The sequence below is a fragment of the Opisthocomus hoazin genome, chromosome 1 (assembly GCF_030867145.1).
Source record: "Opisthocomus hoazin isolate bOpiHoa1 chromosome 1, bOpiHoa1.hap1, whole genome shotgun sequence".
NCBI lineage: Eukaryota > Metazoa > Chordata > Aves > Opisthocomiformes > Opisthocomidae > Opisthocomus > Opisthocomus hoazin.
This window is the reverse complement of record NC_134414.1, coordinates 92,671,777-92,692,635: the sequence shown is the minus strand read 5'-3', so window position 1 is coordinate 92,692,635 and position 20,859 is coordinate 92,671,777. Positions and strand designations below refer to the sequence as shown.

Here is a 20,859-nt window from a genome sequence, read left to right as displayed (position 1 = left end):
CAACCCCCTGTATCAATACAGGCTGGGGGATGAAGTGATTGAGAGCAGTCCTGCTGAGAAGGACTTGGGGATACTGGTGGATGAAAAGCGGGATATGACCTGGCAATGTGCGCTCATAGCCCAGAAGGCCAACTGTATCCTGGGCTGCATCAAAAGCAGTGTGGCCAGCAAGTCCAGGGAGGTGATTGCCACTGTTCTCCGCTCTGGTGAGACCTCACCTGGAGTCCTGCATCTGGCTCTGGAGCCCTCAGCACAAGAAGGACAGGGAGCTACTGGAGCGTGTCCAGAGGAGGGCCACAAAAATGATCCAAGGGCTGGAACACCTCTCCTAGGAGGAAAGGCTGAGAGAGTTGGGGTTGTTCAGCCTGGAGAAGGGAAAGCTCCGGGGAGACCTTATTGTGGCCTTTCAGCACTTAAAGAGGGCCTATAGGAAAGATGGAGAAAATCTTCTTAGCAGGGCCTGTTGTGACAGGACAAGGAGTAATTGTTTTAAAGTAAGGGAGGGTAGATTTAGACCAGATATAAGGAGGAAATTTTTTACAGTGAGGGTGGTGAAACGCAGGAACGGGTTGCCCAAAGAGATAGTGGAGGTCCCATCCCTGGAAACATTCAAGGCCAGGTTGTACGGGATCCTGAGCAACCTGGTCTAGTGGAAGATGTCCCTGCTCACTGCAGGGGGGTTGGGCTAGATGACCTCTAAAGGTCCCTTCCAACCCAAACTATTCTATGATTCTATGATTTACACAGGCATAACAAAATACTGTTATCAGAGAGATAAAAGACACATTCAATCCCTATGAACAATTCAAGTGTCATGACTGACAATGTTTTTATTTAATTAGAAGAATAAAAATTAGTGAACAGGACTACGTATTCTGTTTGTCTCTTTCTCTCTTCTTTAAGACAGATACTAGAGTAATTGTGCTAGCAAGTTCAACTGTGTTATCTGTGTCACATTTGAAATAAAATGGCAACATGATTTTTCAAGACATAAAAACCAAGCCACGTAACAGACAAGGCAGGGATGAGGAAGGAACATGGGACTCAGCATACAGCTTCAAAAAAGGCTTGTGACATTATCTAACTAACGAAGTTCAAAGTCACTCTTTTGCCCTGAAAGGTTTTTCATATCTCCGAAGAGTGAGAATTTATCATAGAATCACAACTTCACCTCCGTACTAAGCAATTTAATTTGCCATATACCTCACTCTTGGATAGCCCCCAAGAAAGTCTTGTCAGTATCCAGTCATACATCTTATTAATTGGCTGGAAGAGTTACTGATAAGAAATTCTTAAGAAAAACTCATGTACAAGAAACTCAGCTACAAGAAAGGACATGATGTCCTTACAACCCTTCCAAGAAAGTTAACTAAAAGAAAAGCAATAAGTAATTTAAAAATACATTGACTGGATATATGATAGCCTGTGTCTAAGAATATGGAAGCTTTAATAATACTGATTCCTCTTAAATACATTCCTAGACCTCTGGGTAGCTACTTCCGTATTAATTATAGGCCATAATTCCCTCAGAATTTTAGGAAAGCAACATCTGTGTACATTATGAAATTATACTGAATCATTCGAGGTCATGTGAAGGTGGGGTGATGAATCTGCAAGGAGGATCTGCTGCTTTTCTGGTTCAGCAAGCCCAGGGACCTGGGAGAGATGAAAATGCCTGTTCCAGGTGGGAGAACCGAGTAGCAAATATGTTTACAGGGAACAGCATGGTCACTGCAGAATCTAGCAGACTGGCGACACTAAAACGCAATCCTGAAATTTGCTCTAACACTATCAAATCAAATATATCTAAAAAACCAAAACACTATGGCAGAACAAAACAGTGCTCTTGTTGAAAATTTCTTGCTTTTAGCTCAGCCTCCCTTCTTGCATCATGTTAGGCAAGGGGACATACATGAACTCTTTTCCTAGCTATAGATTCAGGGTTTCAGATATTTTTGCTCTTCTGAAGTAGGATGAGATTTACAGACAACAGATTATCCCATATCTGAGAAAATAGAGTACTGAACCTTCTTTTCCAAATCTTTTCTGTCTATTCTGCAGACAAGACACTGATTCAGACCATTGTGGGTCTGATTCAACATATCTACCCTTGATAAACAGTTCACCTGCAAAATGAAGTAATATCAGCCTAATCCCGCAGGGCAGACTAACAAACGAGTAGGAACAGAATGGTGCATTACTTTACAAATATGTTTTACATTAAATTGTACCTGAAATTATCTTTTTTACCTTGGAACATAAGGTTCTGTTGGAGGAGGGGGGATGTAGAGATCCTGAAGGGCAGAGCTGTCTCTTTTTGTAGGTGTGCTGATAGTGCTGGACGGCGTAGCAACACTGCTTGTAGGACTTCTAGGAACGAGAGGCTGGTTCAAAGACACAGAGAAATAATCAAGATTATCCCTGTATATTACACATTTTTGTCTGAAAAAACTCTAAACATTCTACAGTTCAGAAATTTAAAGAAACAGTTAACAGATCTAATGTTTCATGTACTTTTAAACTGACTGAAAAAGCACTTGTGCTAAGGAGACAGGTCTTACGAATGGACATGTATTGTGCTTATAAAATTTACCCCTCTGATTACATTTTTTTCCCTTTTGCACAGCAAGATTATTGCCAATGCCCACAAAAATAGTAATCAGTAGCGCCACTGGTGAAATCTTGATAAGTAAATAACATACAGAATCCAGTGAATTCGTTAATTAAATTAACATTGTAAAGAAAAAATCTAGTGTTTACAGTAAAAGGTGCATCAGGCACTAAAGGCATTCAATCGAATGTTATCTCCCCCCATCTGCTCTGCAGCTTAAGAATTAACCATAAATACTTCAATTTACGTCTGCAGATGCTGTAAAATCAGGTATTGCATCCTTAGAGCACACACACTATGAGACAGAATAAACAGGAGATTATTATTACTCTTCACTCCCCTGGGCACATTCCTCACAAAGTAACATGTACTCACAGGTAAGTAAATTGTACCATCCTTACAGAATAATCACACATTCTAGCTATCATTCCAGCCCAAAAAGGATTCTTCCTCTTAATCAAATCTCTCTCTCTCTCTCGTGAATTAGGCACCCCTTTTTCTTCCTTAACTTCACTATCTCGGCTGGCTAATGACCATCCATTTCAAGACTTTATTAAATCACTGTAGGGCTAGAAATTATAGCAAGATACTCTAGGCGTCTCTATACAGAAGCAGAAAAACAAAATGAGAAGAAAACTTTGATTGCTTTCCTTAATAACATGCCTGCCTAGTAGCAAAAGCCTTAGGCTGCTTGGCTTGCGTGATAGCTAAACTCAAGCAGAAGAAAAATGGGAAAACAGTAAGTACAACAGTATCTTCATCTACCCTAAAACTAATCTAATACTAACGAAATGCTGAGTTTTACTTTGAAATAGTTCTTTCCCCTCCATCTTTTTGCAAGTCAACTCCTTGAATACAGAATTGTTGGGACTAAAGAGAGTTCATCATACATGTAATTCCTGACCTAAATAACTACTGGAGGACACAAAGATTTCACATTGTATTTACGGCAGAGAAGCTCTAAATACTGGCTGAAGGGGTGTACAGAAAGATCTTTCTGTCAGCACTATTAAGAATACTTTATGACAGACCACCAGGGCATTCCTGTGCAGAATAATCAGTTCTCATTTTCCAGATATTATTCTTGACACTGTAGCAATATGCTTATACTGCAGAAAACTCCAGGAGTTCAACAGCAGGAACTTTTTCAAAATGTTGGCCTTTCATAAACTAGCGATGAGGTATTCGAATTTATACTTATCATGCAATGCCCGCACTACTGCACGACTTTTTTTCATTTGTGTGTAAGAATAATGCATGCCACCTAGGAAACTTCATCATTCAGCCAGTCAGTGCCTTGTTTTAGGAACAGAGATGTGTTAGATGTTATTTATCTCAAACATACTAAAATGCATGCTTAAAATTTTCTTGTTAACACTTCGCAGGTCCACCTGTAGAGCAACTGACAGAAGTTTTCTCTTTGTGAATGTCAGGAAACCATCTCCTATAAACAGTGACACAGCTAAATTCTTTCCTTGCTCATTAGAGTTAACGTGAGTATTCCGTAGCTAGGCCAATGAAAGACTGCCAGTATTTACAGGAAGAGAGGAAAAGACACACACACAAAATCAGACAGATAAAGGACTTTACAACCACTAAAACAAGACAACAAGTCTGCAAAAATAAAGTTGGTGTCAAAACTGGGTAAAACATCCCCTCTTTCAGAGAAACAAAGTCTTAACCTTTAAATTTTCATCTGTGACCATGTAGCCATAGATGTTCTTGAACCACTTACTAATGCAACACAGATTATTTCCTTTCTGATACCTTGCACTTCTATGACAAGACACTTTGTGGCTTGCTGAGTAGCTTGTAGAATTAATTTTCATCGTAAGCCAGAAGAATTTGGTGACCTAGACCCTGTTTACACTTGCTAAGCTCAGGCTGTTGCTGTTCATGGCTCATACTGGTAGGAGAACTGAGAGGGAGACAAACTGCGTAGACGGATTTGCTCTTCTCCACTTTGAGAAAGAAGACAGCCCTTTACCTTACCTGCATGAACAGGTACATAAGAGGAAAGGGGGCCCTAGAGACTAGACTGGTGGCAATCAATAGGAGTTTATGGTTTATGTCACATAAGGAAAATCATGCTCAGCATGACAGGGATCTGGACTTATAACGGGCTGATGAGCCTCTGGTGGTCCTGACCAGCTGTTGGAGGACACAAGTAAAGAATTTCCCTTGTGTTACAGCAGCCTGGAAAACTCAGGCTTAACTATTTAAATACTAATGACATAGGCTTAATTTCTGAAAAAAATTATTTTACTGAAGTCTGAGGATTCTATTGGTAACTTCACACTTCACCAGTCCCTGATAATACACAAGCCCAGACACACAGTTCAGTTTGTCCTCCAGAACAGTTTGCTGGAAGATGCTGGAAATCAGTTGGGGTTTGTGCATCTTTGACAAATACACATTTTGGTTCGTCTTTTGGTTTGGCAAGGTGGTTAAAACAGTGAGTGCAATAGAAAGAAAAGGTATTAAGTCTACCACAAAACACCACAAGTTAACCAGAATGTAAAAGGTTTCCTTCAGACTGTTCCCATGTCAGACACTTTCACAGGTGAAATTACAGTGCAATTGATGAGGGTCTGAAGGACTGTGGTATCTCACAGGATGGTAATGGGGTAGGGATGGTAGACCTTCCCAGGGCACCCAGAGCTCCCACGGGGATAGAAACCATAACAAAATCCAGTACAAGTGGAAGCACAATCCTGTAGGATTGTCCCAAAATATACTAGGATGTCTCATCTCTTTTTCATATTTGGATCACATTGCCAAAGTCAACGCCCCAGCTTATTTCCAAAAAAACACAAAAGCTGTGTAATTGGAAAAAAGGGAGAAATCCAAGTTTAAAAATAGGGCACCACTTTTTTTTTAAATATATTTATCACCACTCCACCAGATAAATCAGTAAACTCTTTCAAAAGAACTGCTACATAGTAAAAGCATTCAAATGGTATCTACTGGTAGTAGCTCAACACACTGAGAGCACTGCAGTAACTACCACCTTGTGCTGTAGGTGTTCAGCTTTCCTTTTATACAGAATTCAGTCTTCCGGCCCTCCTGGTTAAAAACAGAGCCCTCAGCACATGGCCTGCAGGTATGGTGCATCTACACGGCATTTTGCATTGCAGTTTAGAAAGACCTCACCTGTTCAGTTTGAGCCAATCTCTGCACCTGCAAGTGAATCAGCTCATGTAGCTCTCCAGTTCAATGGCAGCCATTCAGTGGACCATACTGTACTATGCAGGCACAATAAACAGCAACACACACTGAACTCCATTCAGGTATTCCTGAACTGGATGCCTTGGAGATCAGTGTTATCACTGAGTTAATTCTCTTCCAAGAACTAGAGGGTTTTTTTCTGCTGCAGTCCCTTTTGGTAGGCTGGCCAGTGCAAGTGAGATTGCTGAAACAGCAATAGAACTAAAAAGTTTTCAGGTCCAAAGAGTTAAATACTTCATCCATGGGAATAACCCGACAGAGAAAGTTTAGATGTTACACGTTAAAACTGGAATAGCCTCAAAAATATTCCACAAAAGACCCTGCATTAACCTTAACCAACAACAACAGACACAAAATCCATATTTCAATACATTTTGGAGTACTATTTCTCAAACTTGTGGGATGCACCATCCTCCTTCAGGCTCATTAGTCATTACGGACCCTTCCCCAAATTGTCAGCTGGCCAGGGAACAGATAATCATCTTTACTCACAGCATCTCAGTTTCTCTAACACAGGGAAATAGGAAGTCCCTGTAAGTGCTGACTGGCAGCACCTAGACAGTTATTCTCCTCTCCTCCAGAAGCTGCTCTGTCCCTGGTCAGCTCTGCCCTGCCGTCTCTACCTCCTTCTTGCTACCAGGACCCATCAGTGCTTTTCCCATCCCAATCCTGAAGGAACTGAGAGGGTGCCCCCAGTAAGTCAGTATATTATTTTTGCTTCTTCTCTCTAAACAATGAATGTAATTAATATTTAACATATACTATCTAAAATTCTTTTTAATGTATTTCAAAACTCTTTGAGTCTTTCATTAATTCCCTTGGAAGCTGCAATATATAGTTGAGAAACATTGCTCCAGAAAAAGAGATATAATTTTTAAAAACATAAGCAAAACCAATACAAAAATTTTAAGTGGTAATACCTTTATACAGTATTTGCATCAGTAAATAGATTTTACTGCTAATATATTTTTTGTACTAGACCAAGGTTATGACAATTTATTGAACAGAATGTTTTCAATAAAATCAACTTTCTATAAGACCAACCATGACAAGAAGTAACAAAATATTATAACTAATTCATAGTCTGTAGGAAAATCCAGTCAGAATCCATTTTAACAGTGCTGCAAAGAATGCCCGGTTCCCATGTAGTTAAAAGACAACTAAGTAACTGAAGAGCCAACAAGCTAGTATTTTATTCAAATTTAATGATTAAAAAGTGTAAGTTCATTAATACTAATCATAAGTGATGAAAACAGAATATAACATTGTCTCTAGATGAATGGAGGCAATATAACCAAGTAAGGAAAATAGTAAATAAAAAACAATAAAAGTAGCATTTTCTCTCAAACCATGGACTCTGTTGTTATGTTTGCTGTTGCTTCTTAGGAGGCTGAAAAGCTGAATATATCATAGTGGAGATATGATGCACATGTAATCCAAAATAAATTCTGTTTAAAAAACAACAGATACTGAGCTGTTGGTGATTTTGTAACAGTACAATTTAATCACATACAAAACAGTACAGTGAACTATTTTAATATACAAAAGGTGACATTTAAATAAGCTTGGTGAAGAGTGTGACAGAGTGTTTAAGAGGATTCAGAAGGTTTTTATCTAAATCAGCAAACAAGATGTGGCTGGCCACTGGACCTGTCCCCAGCACCACCAGTATCAGTAAGAGCCTTTTCACTGATAACGGCAGGGTGCAGTCCAAATTAGCTGAAGCACGGCAACATGTTGCTCCACCACTCCTTTTCTGCATTATGAAGAAACTGGATGAAGAGTCTTCCACATTGGAGTCAAAGTCCAGTTTCTTTTGACTAATTAACAAAGCATTTTCCAGAAGGCAAAGGGAAGACTTTGCAGCTGGCTTCTTGCTAGTGTGATGATAGCGTTGTACATCAGATTTCATACGCTCCGAGAATCTTCTCCAGTAAACCTTCCATCCTTGTTGAAATAGAACTTTGGGGAGCCTCCCTTTGAAATCTCCCCAAAATAACACAAAATGGAAAGGAGGAATAAAACAGACAATCTAGAGTAGAGGATGTTTATTTAAGTTAAGTTTCGAACCAGACAAAAATTTGGAGAGTTCAAAGATAATTAAGTCACCTCTATGTCAGGTAAGAAAAATTTAAAAATTAAGGGTTAAACACATCTGGTTTGTTCTCCACATTCAGTAGCAGTCAGTAATACAAACATTGCAATCTGAAATATCACTCTATGCTTTCACACAATGGATCAGAGTATCAGGAAAGGCAAATTTAGTGAGATTTGTCTAGCAGGCATAACATCTTAATATTTATGGAACAATACCACATTAACAAATACCTTCAATTGCAAACACAACCAGAAAATTGCCCAAGGCCACAGCTGCCTAATTTAAATGTTGTAAAAGCAATAACAAAAAACACAAGCTGAAAAATCCCTTGACTTCTCAAATTCTGACATGATTCCAGAATGTGTCAAGGGACAACTTTGGCTATCTGCAAGAAGTTGGATACTGCTGGATACTAAAACAGACAATCACCAAGTCATTGAAAAACAACAAACAAATCAATCAGCACTTCCTTTAAATCAGGACACATGGGGAAAAAAAATGATGTTTTTCTTTCAGTACTGGAAATAATGCACTTGTAAATACAAACTCATTATGTAATGGTGCATAGTATAGCCATAGGAGAATTGTATTATTTTACTGTACGTCAAGCCATTCAGTATCAGTTTCAGGACTGCTATACAGTATGCATAATTATTCTTCTTCTTGCTTTCCCTTAACCCTTCATACTTACTCTAAGAATAAGAATATTTATGAGAAGAATGAATATACCACATTCCTGCTAAAAGGAAAAAAACCCCAATGAATTAATAAATAATTATGTAGACTGCATTTAACTTGTAATGCATGGCAAGACTGCGATGTGCAGGTACAGCTGTTCAAAGCAAACCACTGAACATTCTAAGAAATATTTACGCCACTTAATAACCAGTTAATATCCAAATGAATGATCTAAAAGCGTTTTCCACACTCAGAGACCACGAACGTTTAGCTGGCACAGGGCTAATCTAGATCACTAACAGTGGGCAGCAAGCTCTTAAAAATTTCGTTATCAAAATGCATGATTTTATTACCAGGATGTCCTGTCACTCACACACCAAACTGCTTGATACATTGGTAGTACCTGCATGCTGCCTGAACTGGAAGACTCGTGTAGCATTTCCCCAACTTACAGGCATACCTAGTATCCCCCCATTAAATCTAGTTTTTCATGTAGCTGCAAATGGCAAACTTCATGTTCTTACATACAATTCTTGACTAAACAAGCAGAATGAAATCTACCAATAATGCCTCAACATTATTCATTTTCAGCTAAAATTGTTTTGAAGGTTCTCAATTAAAACATCCCCATGTGAATCTCAATGTAAATGTGTCTCGATTTAATTCACTGAAATATTTACCTTCTACATTCACTGCAACAGCTGTTAAACATATTCATTGGTAGGGTGCGTACAAAAACCTCAGTCTCTGCTTTTGTGTGCGCCTCCTTACACCAGGGAAAACTTCCACCTTCCAACCTCACTCATTGCAATTTGCTTAGGATGCGATACCACATTTTTCCGCTGTTCACTCTGTTTGCAGAATCAAAAATACCACAGCAGCCAGTTTGCAGATCCTTATTCCCATTTTATCAGAATTTCATCCCGATATCTTATTCTACAGTCTTTTGAATATATTGCTCATATTTTGTACTTTAACAGAATTATTACTGAGTCATAATTTCCTTATCGCTTGTGTCTGTTGAATAATACATATGGTTCAATTAACTTAGCTGTGGGACAACAGCACAGTTATAACATTCTCAATTATTTCATGACATCCTGATATAGGAAAACCAGTTATCATAATTTCCCCTGCTTCCAAAGGTGGTGGAAGTACTGCTGTTCCTTATGGTTTTTTTCCCACTTGCTATCTCTTTCCCTCTCTCCTCTCACACTACCTCCCAAGCTCCTGTTAAAGAATAGCACCCTTACATGAATCATGAACATAAGAAATTTCACCACAGCCATAGGGCAAACCGCAATTACAAAACATATAGCTTTTCTGAAGATCTGTTTTCAGAAATTTTTGAAGTAATTTCTGTAAAATAAACATAATTTCTTCATATTTTAATAGCTATAAAATTAGACTGCACTATGACTGCTTTCGCTGCTTGTTATTAATCAAACAGTACCAATTTCACACTTAGGTGACATTTAATCTTCAACATCAGCAGACTTTAACATCTGTTCACCTCTGATCTGCATAAATTAAAAACAGAGATCTCCCTATTATGCAGCTTCTGAAGTCTTCACTTCACCCTGGAGTTTTTTTGACACACAGTCTACTTAAGAAAACTGTTGTTTCTCACACTAAATTTACAAATTACAACAGACACACATACGCACACTTCACACAAAAGTGTTGAATAAGGTTCTGGCCTTTTCCAGGTGTCACGTTTGATAAAATCAGAACAGTATCATAGCGATACCAGAATTATATCTCTCATGTTTAACAGTATCCCTACTTGTACTCATATTAGCATTAAAAATATTCATATTTTCTATGCTATCAGCAAAAAAAACACACCAAAACTAATACTCCCATTACCCCCACCCCCCAACATGTAAGATTACAGAAAATCTCTATCTAGGGTCAGTCTCCTCTTATCTAATACAGATAACCTACATTCAAGCTAGCTCTCCAGACTGCTTTTATCATCAAATAGAGAGAAAGAGGCATGTGCAGGGTCCAACTCAGCTCATCCTAAGGCAGATCAGTCTAAAATAGGCCCAGATGAATGAACCAGTAACTTTTACGTATGTCTGCTGGCGAAAGGGAGTAAAAATGAGAAACATGAATGATATGTAGATAAGTAGATATGTAGATAGCAGATATCTAAAGTTACACCAGTTGAAAAACACCCTAGTATCTGTATTGAACTAAGGATGCTGAGATGTAAACCAGAGCCAAATAAAACACTAAAAGATGACTGGATTTTTCCTTCTGGAAGTGAGTGTGGAGTTTCAGAGGACCATGACTTTAGCTCATGACTGCATGCACCGTAAAAGGACCACAGGAATCCTCACTTTCCTACTGGACTTGGTTTAAATGGTGAAAACTGGTTTCTGTCCAATTTCTTCCAACTCTTTTGGAGTATCTGTCTTGAATTAACTGCTTATTTGCTATTGTCTGCATCAATGGCCCATGTCAGAAACTTCTGTTCTGGGGTCTTCAGTGTAATTATTCTAGTGGCAAATGATAAAGTGAAGTAAAAAGAAGTATTTAGAGGAATTATCCAACTTGCCCAAAGACATACCAAACTCACTCAAAGAGGATTTAGACCAAAAACATTTGACCCCATTTAGAGTAATGATGTGCAGTTTTCATTTGTATTTATATTCTCACTAAAGCTGTGATAGAAGTGCTGCCTTCAGTTATGGACATTCATACACTCATATCATGCATACAGATTTCAAACTTTATGTTCAGACGCTAGTAAGATATTTCCGGTTGAAAGACCAAGACATCTCAATCATTTAAAAACTTACTCAGTTTCAAAGGCAATGATGCATTTAACCATTACAAAATATTTTTTTTATATATATACACACACATATTTGAAAGAAGTTCTTCATGGCATTTGTTCTTTTTATGAATCTCCTAATATTTCAAACGGCAAAGACCACAGCTACTGGCAGTGGCATTTCCATATCTCATTTTCCTTTTGCTTGAACTTTGCAGAAGTCTCTTCTCTCTCAAATGCACTTAAATTTAAATTAGACTATTTTTGTGATAATAAAAATGTCCCAAAGAATGCACTCTTTATGTAAAGAAAATAAATTTCTAAACGCTGTTCTATCTGAATTGAATGAAAAGAGGGATTATTTGTCAGTTCCATCTGTTGGTTACATGCTTTCATCAGTCTGGACATAACTTTCATTTCCTAGAGTAATCCACCACAGTGACATTTTATCCTAGAGTGAAACACAAAAGCTTTAATGAAACCATTCTATGGTTTTCAGCACACTTCAGGCTTACTAAAACTAAAGGCCCAGTCAGACAACCTGTGCTACACCTCCTTATGTTTACTGAATAAAATCGCCTTACAAATTTTCCATTAACTCCATGACTGATCAAACTGAGAACTCAAGATCTTTTCCTCCTCTCTTTCTTTGAGGTTTTACTGCACTGAGAGCTTCACAAGAAGTCAAACTAAAATTCACCAGTTTCTGAAGTACGCTTGTTTCCCCTTGGCGAGAAAAGTTATCTGGGGCTACTTTTCTGCATTGTAAAACACTGGGACGACTACTCCTTAACTTTGAAAAGTTCTAATAACCAGTTTAATCTCAGTTGAGCCTATGAGGACAAACTGCAGAGAAACCATTTCAGAAACAATGTTTCAAAGTATACAAGAGTAAATCCATATGCTGCTGAGATGAAGCACAATAAAGCATCACTGAGATAATCTATAGTTAAAATGATGGTGTATGACTTATGATTAAGCTTCATTACCTGCAGAGCAAGGGGCTTCCATCTCATATTTTTCAGTAAAGCTGGTGCTGAGGTTAGCATGCTCTGAGGTCGCTTTTTCAAAGTTAAGATAACACCACTCGGATCCTCTCGTAGTGCATTCACCAAATTTTTCAACTGCCACCCCACCTGGTAACCAGTAAAATCATTACAATAAAATTGAGGTACAGTATTCAGTATGTAATGTTCCCTTTTTAAACAAGATTAGTAAAATAACATAACAGGAGCGTATATATATATTAAAGGAGATTAACTTGAGAAATGTCAAAAATAAATTACTGCATAAAAATCACGTAAACTAAAATAATAATTAAAATGCATGAAAATGGATACGCATCATTTCAGGTTTTAGAATTAATAAACTACTGTTACTCCACTGTAAACACACAATTAAACCTCAAAGTGTTTTCAAAATTAGCTCTGGTACTTAGACTTTAGAGACTAGAAGGTTAAAAAGCCTGGCTTCTGTCCCAACAGTTCAATTCAAAACTGAGCATTTTATACTCCATGGTTACTATAGAAGCCCACTAACCACACATAGTCATACTACTTCTACTCCTAGCAGCTTACACAAGCACAAACCAGTTCAAGAAAATCTTCTACTCTTCACACTGCTATAATAATGAAATCAGAATCACAAGGCCTCTTTTTTTGAAACAGTATTCTTTCACGATGATTCCAGAAACAAATACAGTAATGACAGAAATGTCGTCTAGCCACTACTAGTACTAGCCCAAAGAAAATTTTCCTAATTGAATTACAGCATTTTGAAATATTCTAAAATTAAGAAATTGACCAACATGGAAAGCAACAAGTCTTTCTTTATAAACTCAGGATACAACTTTCTGAATCATTTACTTTGCATTTTTGAAAAAAGTACTTCCAACATTAAAACAATACAACTCATGGCAATGGTTTTCAGTCTAAGTAATGCCTGATTTTAGGTATATATCTTGAAATGCTTTGAGATATTCAGTCTCTGCATTTTCAAGTTTGGCACCTAGAGTGGCAACACACAGAATCACACATCCCTTGAAAATCTTGGCCTGTACACTCAGAAAGTGATTTTTCTGTAAACTTGACATCTTTTCCACCTTTTTCTCTCCCCCCCCCCCAAACAAACGAGTAAATTTGCCTGAAGTTTAAAAGATCACCGTTACAAATACTTTCCTACTTTCACAACTTGTACAAGAACGTTAAGCAGAAAAATATCCAATTGAGAAGTGAAATTCTTACTGAAAAAAACATCTAGAACTCTGAAGAGATAAGGTAACACCATCATAAAAAGGTTACTCTATATCATGTCAATATATTTGAAAAAAATCAAACAGGCAATGTGAACAAAGAGAATGCATATGTTCCTTATCATTGGTATAGTGCAATATGACACAAATATATATTTGTTACCTATGTTTAAGCAAGGTAATCTCATGCAGGTTGTTGCTAATATTTTTAACCTTATTCGCTATTAAACTCACTTTGTTTGCTTAATATCACTAATTTTAAGAGCTGATACTCCCATGTGAGCACGCCACTTAAGTCAACACTAATGCTTACCAATAACCCTAATCACAGACACAATTCAAATCTCACCACTCTTCCTCAGGTACTGTGAACCTACCCGTCCTGCCTGTCCTGTTTTCACCACAGCAAAGTTCATTGTATCCAAGATGCACTTCTACAGAAATAATATTCTAAACAAACAAACAGGGTGTGGACAACATGCACCTTTATGGAATATTTTCCACCTTCCGCAGATGACTTCTAAGACTGGAATTCCTGTTTTCAGCCCAATGTACTAGGCATATGGCTATTATACTTTGAATAAAATGAAACATGAACTGATTCAACTTCAGCCCAATTCCCACACCCTGGTGAAGTCTCTGTTCTTTTTCAACAGTATCTAAAACAAGTCTTTGTAAGTCCAAGCTTTGTGTCTTAATATTATGGCTTTACAAAAAAAATACTTTGCTATTTGTAATATCGTTTTCCTACTTGGAGAGACTTCCACCACTGCTTAGAAACAATATATTCCCCATAGTTCCATAATGTCACCTTGGCCATATGCAAGGTTGCATTTGCTACCCCAAAGAAGGAATTCAAGGCCTACGGTTCATGTAAGGTATCTGTGTATGTAAGCGACTATACAGTTTAATTCCCTAATGTAACAACTGAAGACAGATTTCTGGAGAGGAATCCTTCTGCTGAATAAAGCAGCACAGGGAGACTTGAGGAGAACATGATGTGGCCCCAGTTACAGAGTCAGGATGTAAATTCTTGACATTTAAGTTGGTAGGATGATGCACGCAAAAGCTGTGCTTTAAAGCCATCTGTTTCTCACTGAAATAGTGAGAGGAATATAAATAAAATTTTGGAGTTTTGGTTATGTTAGAAGTTTAAAAATTATTTTAAATGCACTCTCATACTTTGCAGAGATAAACGTGTATTTCAGCTACAACTTACATTGCAATAAATGGGAGATTATCAAGACTCTTTATGAGACTTTGGGGGATTAAAGAAAAAAATCACTTCAAAGCACTAAATCTTATGTATTTAATTTAGAATCTCATGATTATAAAAAATTTAACTTAATTTTTCACAGGAAAATTCTGAGTTTACTATAAATTTCAAATGAAGTTCATCCTCTGCTTTTACTTAGTTCACTGACAGGAGTTTTCTGGCTGGTTCAGACAGTCCTCGGTTGCTTCTCATCTTCTAAACAGAAACAACTATATTGGCTTAAGAGGAACAAGTCACACGACAGGCTGTCAACAATAAATTGAAGGAAACTGATGTCCATGTAGGAGGCATGCTTTTCAGTTCCCACATAGTGTAGGATCCCACCAAAGTTCATACTGACACAGACTAAAAAGAAGCAATCTTATTTGAGGAAGTCAGGATGGAAAGAGGAAAAGGCAGTGAATATATCTGGAAAACTGCTTTCCAGAAATCCACTTTAGTGGATTTTAGTGGGCTTTCTTTCAAGTGTGATTTGAATTTATTCTTTCTAATCTCTCTTCAGAATCTTCCCCTTTCTCATTACCACCACAGTTACCAATTCTCGACTTCTAATCATGAAGTTTTTGGGCAGAGCCTTCAAAGTCACTACCATATCCTTTATCCTGCTTGTGTGCTGCAAAAATGGACAGCAATAAGAAAATATCATTACTGATTTGAAAATGCAATAGGTAAGTAAAAGGACTATATTAGCAGACAACTTCAATTACATTAAAATAACCCGAGCAACTAATTTTTAAATCAGTGCGCTATACTGACCAGGTACCCATTTTTAAGGGCCAAGCAAGTTACTGTTGTTTGCTTTAAAATAAATTTACATTGTTAAACCAAGTGCCATCAACAAGTGCTGGTCAGGAGAGGTCTCTTCAGCAGCAGCCCAAGCCCAGCACTGTGTTTTTGCCTGAATCGCCCCTGGCTGCCAGTGGAGCTTGTGGCTGAGTGCAGTGCGGGCCCAGGGCAGCAGAGGCACGAGCACAACACAGCTGGTCCCTGGGTAATACTGGGAGCCCTGCCTGGGGACGGATGGGTGGAAAACGTGCTCGCTGCATGGGTGCACGTCTGGGCGCCTGAGGGAGTGCGGGGCACCTTGTGGAAAGGTGGAGCTTGGAGCAGGACAGGCCACAGGGTTTTTTTGGGGAGAAAGGAGGAAGAGGAATATGGGCTCAAGGAGCAGCAAGGGAAGGTGAGCACAGCATGCAAAGACAAGGGAACTAGGGCAAGAGGGAAAGTGAGGGAGCACCACAGGGTGCCCCGAGAGGTGGTGCTGATCAGTTCTTGCCAGGGAGCTTACAGCACCTTTGCTGGAGGAGTCTACTGCCAAGGTGAAGAAGGGGTAGAAAGGGTAGCCCATGCCCACGCCACCTGAAGAGCAGCACCCCACGGCCAGATGAACAGTGCTACAGGGGGCAGGCGGGAGAATGCCCAGAGGTAGTGGCCAGGCTGGGAAGCCCCACTAGTGTGCTCCAGAGACACTCAGGGCCACCCAGGTTGCCTCAGCGGGACAAGACGGGCATGTGGGAGCCCTGTGCAGCTGCACCCAGCTCTGACACATCGTCCCCACCTCCCCTGTCTCTCCCGCTCGCTTCCCACCGGCTTCCATACACCCCGGAACACCCCAGCACCTATGCCAAATACCAGCGTGCGGTTACAGAGGTCTGCTCCCCCAGACACCACCTGGCAAAAGAAGATGTCCTTGAGCAAGATAAGAATGTATTTTAGAAGACCCAAACTTTTCCTTGGCTTGCAACGAGCACATCTGGAGGACAGTAAGTATTACAATGGCCTGAAATGGAACTTTCATTTTGAATTCTTATTCTAAGTTGCCAAGAACTCCAACATTTTAAACTATTAAAAAGTTGTTCTTAAACTAGTGACCTTTTTTTCCTAGATGAATCTACTGCCCCCTTTATGACAAGCTTGGAAAATTGGTAGCAATCTTTCTGAAAGTAAGCATGACCATTCACCAAGTCTGTTTTTACACAGCCACACCCATGACAGTATTCCCAAACACCTGTGCTCATTCCTGATTTCTGTGAGTACTGCCATATGTTATAAGCCAAAAAAGAGCTCTGTAAAATATTAGCATGCAGGCAGCTCAAATACAATTGGATGGACCTAAACCAAGTATTTTTAGGATGCTACAAGATCCAGTCTGAAAAATCCAGCACATGTATCCCCATGAAACCATGGAACAGCTGCATCATTTAAAAGCAGTGTGCAAATCTAACACACACTGAAACTACATCATCTAGAGGGTGGAATTATAATCAAATGATAAATAGATCGGAGTTCATATTTTTATAGGCGTATTCCTGTTCAAAGGGTCACCAGAGTCCCACGAAAGTTAATGAGAGCTTTCTGCTTCCGTGAAAACTGTTTTTTTCCCCAGTTACAGTAATTAATTCCTGACTTGCAGATTTGTAAAAGGGAAAAGAAGTAGTATCTTCACACTTCTAATGCAAAAATACTATTTTCCTCCTAAATATAAACTGCAGAGTCATATGCTGTTTTCTTGCTAAGCAAATATGCAAAATCCAGCCTAGTGTTCAATTTTTAAGAGTTACTGGAATGGGGAGATAATCAAAAGTCTTATTTTTTCACTGTTGTCTGTTGCAAGTGGAATGCAGCCAGAGCTCTTTGACTTCTCAAACATTTCAAGCTTTTGCTCAGTTTTCAGTTAAAAAAATAAAATATCTAGGAGGAAAGTGTATTCACCTTAAGAAATGAGTGTTTTTTTAAGAACTTCCATATCTATCACCCCTCTTGTATTTTATAAATAACAGTTAATGCATAAGAAGAAAACCTCACAACACTGCTCTTCAAAATCACTGTCTATCAAACCTAGCACACTGTTAAGCAAGTCAGAATCTGACAAGAAACTACCTGGCATCATGCTGTTAAATTAACAGATTGATTTCCATGAATGCTGGCCAGAAATGAGGATGGTCAGCCGGCAGCCCTGTGAAACAAACATGTTAGTAGCAAGCATCTCCTTCCCTTCCCCCAGCTGCAGATGCCTGCAAAGGTTAAAAAATAATGGAAGGCCATAGGTCTTCCGCCTCCAGAAAACACTGGGTGACGAAAGCACAGAAGGATGTTTACCACACAGACTACCACAGAGATGAAAGCTGTGTCTGTATGTGGTAGGGGAAGCACTGTCAGGAGAGTAGCAGATGCCTTTCAGGGATTTATCCAGCTTCTTAGGCTAGCATGATAATGAACGTCCACGCTTACATAACAGTTTTCTCCCAAAGAGGAGAGGTTAATAATATGTGATTGCTTATGCTGCAATTCTAATCAAAGAGTATCTTGGCTGTATTAGTTAAATAAATGCAATTTTAATCTGATGTTAAAAAGTCAATTCTGTGCATCCTTAGAATGTCACTGATCACACTGCACTGTATCATTGTCCAAAGTCACAACAACACAGTTTCTCTATGAAGCACATTGAAGAAATTTCACATCTTTTACTTAAGCAAAACCTGATGTTTCATCAAAACTTTTGCTTACTGCCACTAAACTATGAAATAAGTAATTTTTATATGCATTTTTGACTACATAAAGTACAGCTCACAGTTAAAAGACCTTCCCAAGAATGAACTAAGTTAGGACCCAAACTAAGAGCTGAACACAGAAGTCACTGCCTCTCATCAAGCTGCTCTAACAACATTTCCCTGTCAGAAAATGTATCTGATCTGGAGCATAACTCCTGACCGGTTTTATTACTTGGCTCTTTTTAGGCATTCACACAGCTCAGTTCCACCATAATTCAACAAACTTCACAAATGTCAGTAGCACGAGTACCGAGCATCACGGTAATGGATATAAGCATCTGTTTTACCCACAGACCAACTGCAACTTGAATTATCCAGGGACACAGAATCAGTTCTGAATTGAATCTTGGGCACTGTTTAATAACAATGCTTACCTTTTATTTTTCATTGACAAAAATCAGCTTTCTGTTCAGAGCTACCTCACTGTTTTGCGTTTGAGTCATTGCTAGCAACATCCTAGAACAAATAAATGAGTGTATTTGTTAGGAACAGCAAAGACTCCAACTTTATGGGTTTGATTATAACCTATATTACAGATGTAAGGTCAGTGACTAGGCACAATTTTTGAGGAAAAAGGGTCTCATTTCCCTATTTCAGAATATGGCTCTAAAAAATGGGGTTGATTTCAGTTCACTCAGCTTTGGTGTACCTCTGAAATTTGAAGCATCTTCCCTCACTCAGGTACCTGGTCTTCCCCGCAGTGACTGGCTACCTCCAGTGCAATGACTGCAAGGCTTCTCTCCCTTCAACCGGGAGTACAGAAAACCAGAAGAGACAGGTACTAGCAATTTGGAGAGTTTTCATCCAGGCTTCCATCCACTTGTGGAATGTGCATCTCAGCATTATTTAGCCTCAGAGGAACTAAACTCAGCCTTTCAAACCCTAGAGGGGTGTCTGAAGATGTTCATAATTTCAGGTTAAAGGCCTTCCCTGAAGGCAAAGCGCTGTGCTGACGGGAATACACGAGTATGAAACCCAGTCAGACAACAGGCAAGAAACCACCAGGTCCCTGTGCTGTGAGCAGGGAAATGAGGGTTCTGGTCCCAATTACCAGTGACCACTTTTTTTGTGTAATATAAATGCAATACAAACTACACACATACTGCAGGGAACAGGCTTTGAAAGCCACGTTCTGATGAGCAGGCCCTATCCATTCTTCAGCAAGGGCACAGACATTAAACTATTATGAATAAACGTGCTGCCACTGAGTCCTCCCTTGGCCTCATTTTCAGGAGTTTCCAGGGAACGTATGGAGAGGCCAGGTGCCTGCCTCCACAACAGCAGGGCTCCTGGCGAGGGACAGGCCCCCACTGCCTGAGAAGCAACATTTTAGCATCCCTGGGCGGCCAAAGGCGAGCACCAAAGAAACTTTAATGCTGAGCAGGGAAGTGCTGATAAAAGTCGGTAGCACAAGCTGAAGGCTCAGTCAGGATTTAGGCAGACTGGATCGCACCCCAGCTTCTCACAGATAAAGCTCGAGTATAGATGTGGGTGGCCTCATCCTTCCTGGGCGGAAGGGAACAGCCAAGTTCTCCACACTTCATGCAGCATAAGGAACGCACTCCTCAGGAGTGACCCTGCAGTATTAACCCACCATAGCATGTCTGCCTTACAGTAACGCATTTGTGGTGCTGCGTGCTTACATCTCACAATGGGAATCTGAGGCATGTGGGTGCGTGCATTGCATATTCTCATATTTAAATTCCTAAAATGGTTGGCCTGGAATCAAAATAGCAAATATATATAAACATACATGCATGCACACATATATAAATAATTTTGCTTCAGATTAAATGTACATTATCATAGCTTAATATTTTAGAACGATTCCAGTGAGTCAGTAATTCCAACAGTCTTTGACCTCTCCCACTTTCCAATGTATAAACAAAGTTCCTGAGATCCCCAGCTGCCCTGCAGCTAAATAGCGCTGCTGTCCTTGAAACAGATGTTTCTTGAGACTGAATTCATATAGTGAAAATAAATTAACATATGTACAAAGAAATGGCAAAAAAAAAATGCTTAAAGGTCACTAATAACCAAGCAAACTGAAAAATAACCCCCCAAAAGACTTTAATTGAGCAGAGAACTTATGTAGCATCACTTAGCTACAGGAAGGACAGGGATAGGGAGGTAAAAGAAACTGTCATAATAAAGCAGTAATTATTTATCCATGAGAGTTCTTTTCTTTTTGTTCTATTTTACTGCTATTAAAATAATTAGGCACAGACTACATACAGCGTTCAAGCCACTGAGGTGCTTGTTCTAAGTCAGTACTGAGGATTTTTTAAATAAAAATTTACATATTCAGAGTACATCTTCTCAAATCAGGCATAGAATTTCCCCGCTTTAATTTTGCCTCCCTCATGACACAGCATTAACTT

General features: G+C 39.0%; 1 protein-coding gene across 6 annotated transcripts in view; it reads right to left on the bottom strand.

Moving 5' to 3' along the window:
- The window catches only part of CNKSR2 (connector enhancer of kinase suppressor of Ras 2), a 232,638-nt gene that overhangs the window by 96,436 nt on the left and 115,343 nt on the right, over positions 1-20,859 (bottom strand). For 3 of the 6 annotated variants that reach the window (XM_075429438.1, XM_075429429.1, XM_075429473.1), the window contains exons 9-10: positions 12,390-12,536; positions 2,251-2,384 (exon numbers count right to left, since the gene is read on the bottom strand). In XM_075429438.1, coding sequence (XP_075285553.1) covers positions 2,251-2,384; positions 12,390-12,536 — 281 coding nt within the window. The remainder of the gene's footprint in view (positions 1-2,250; positions 2,385-12,389; positions 12,537-20,859) is intronic. The other 3 variants (XM_075429455.1, XM_075429447.1, XM_075429465.1) reach the window with 1 other exon arrangement.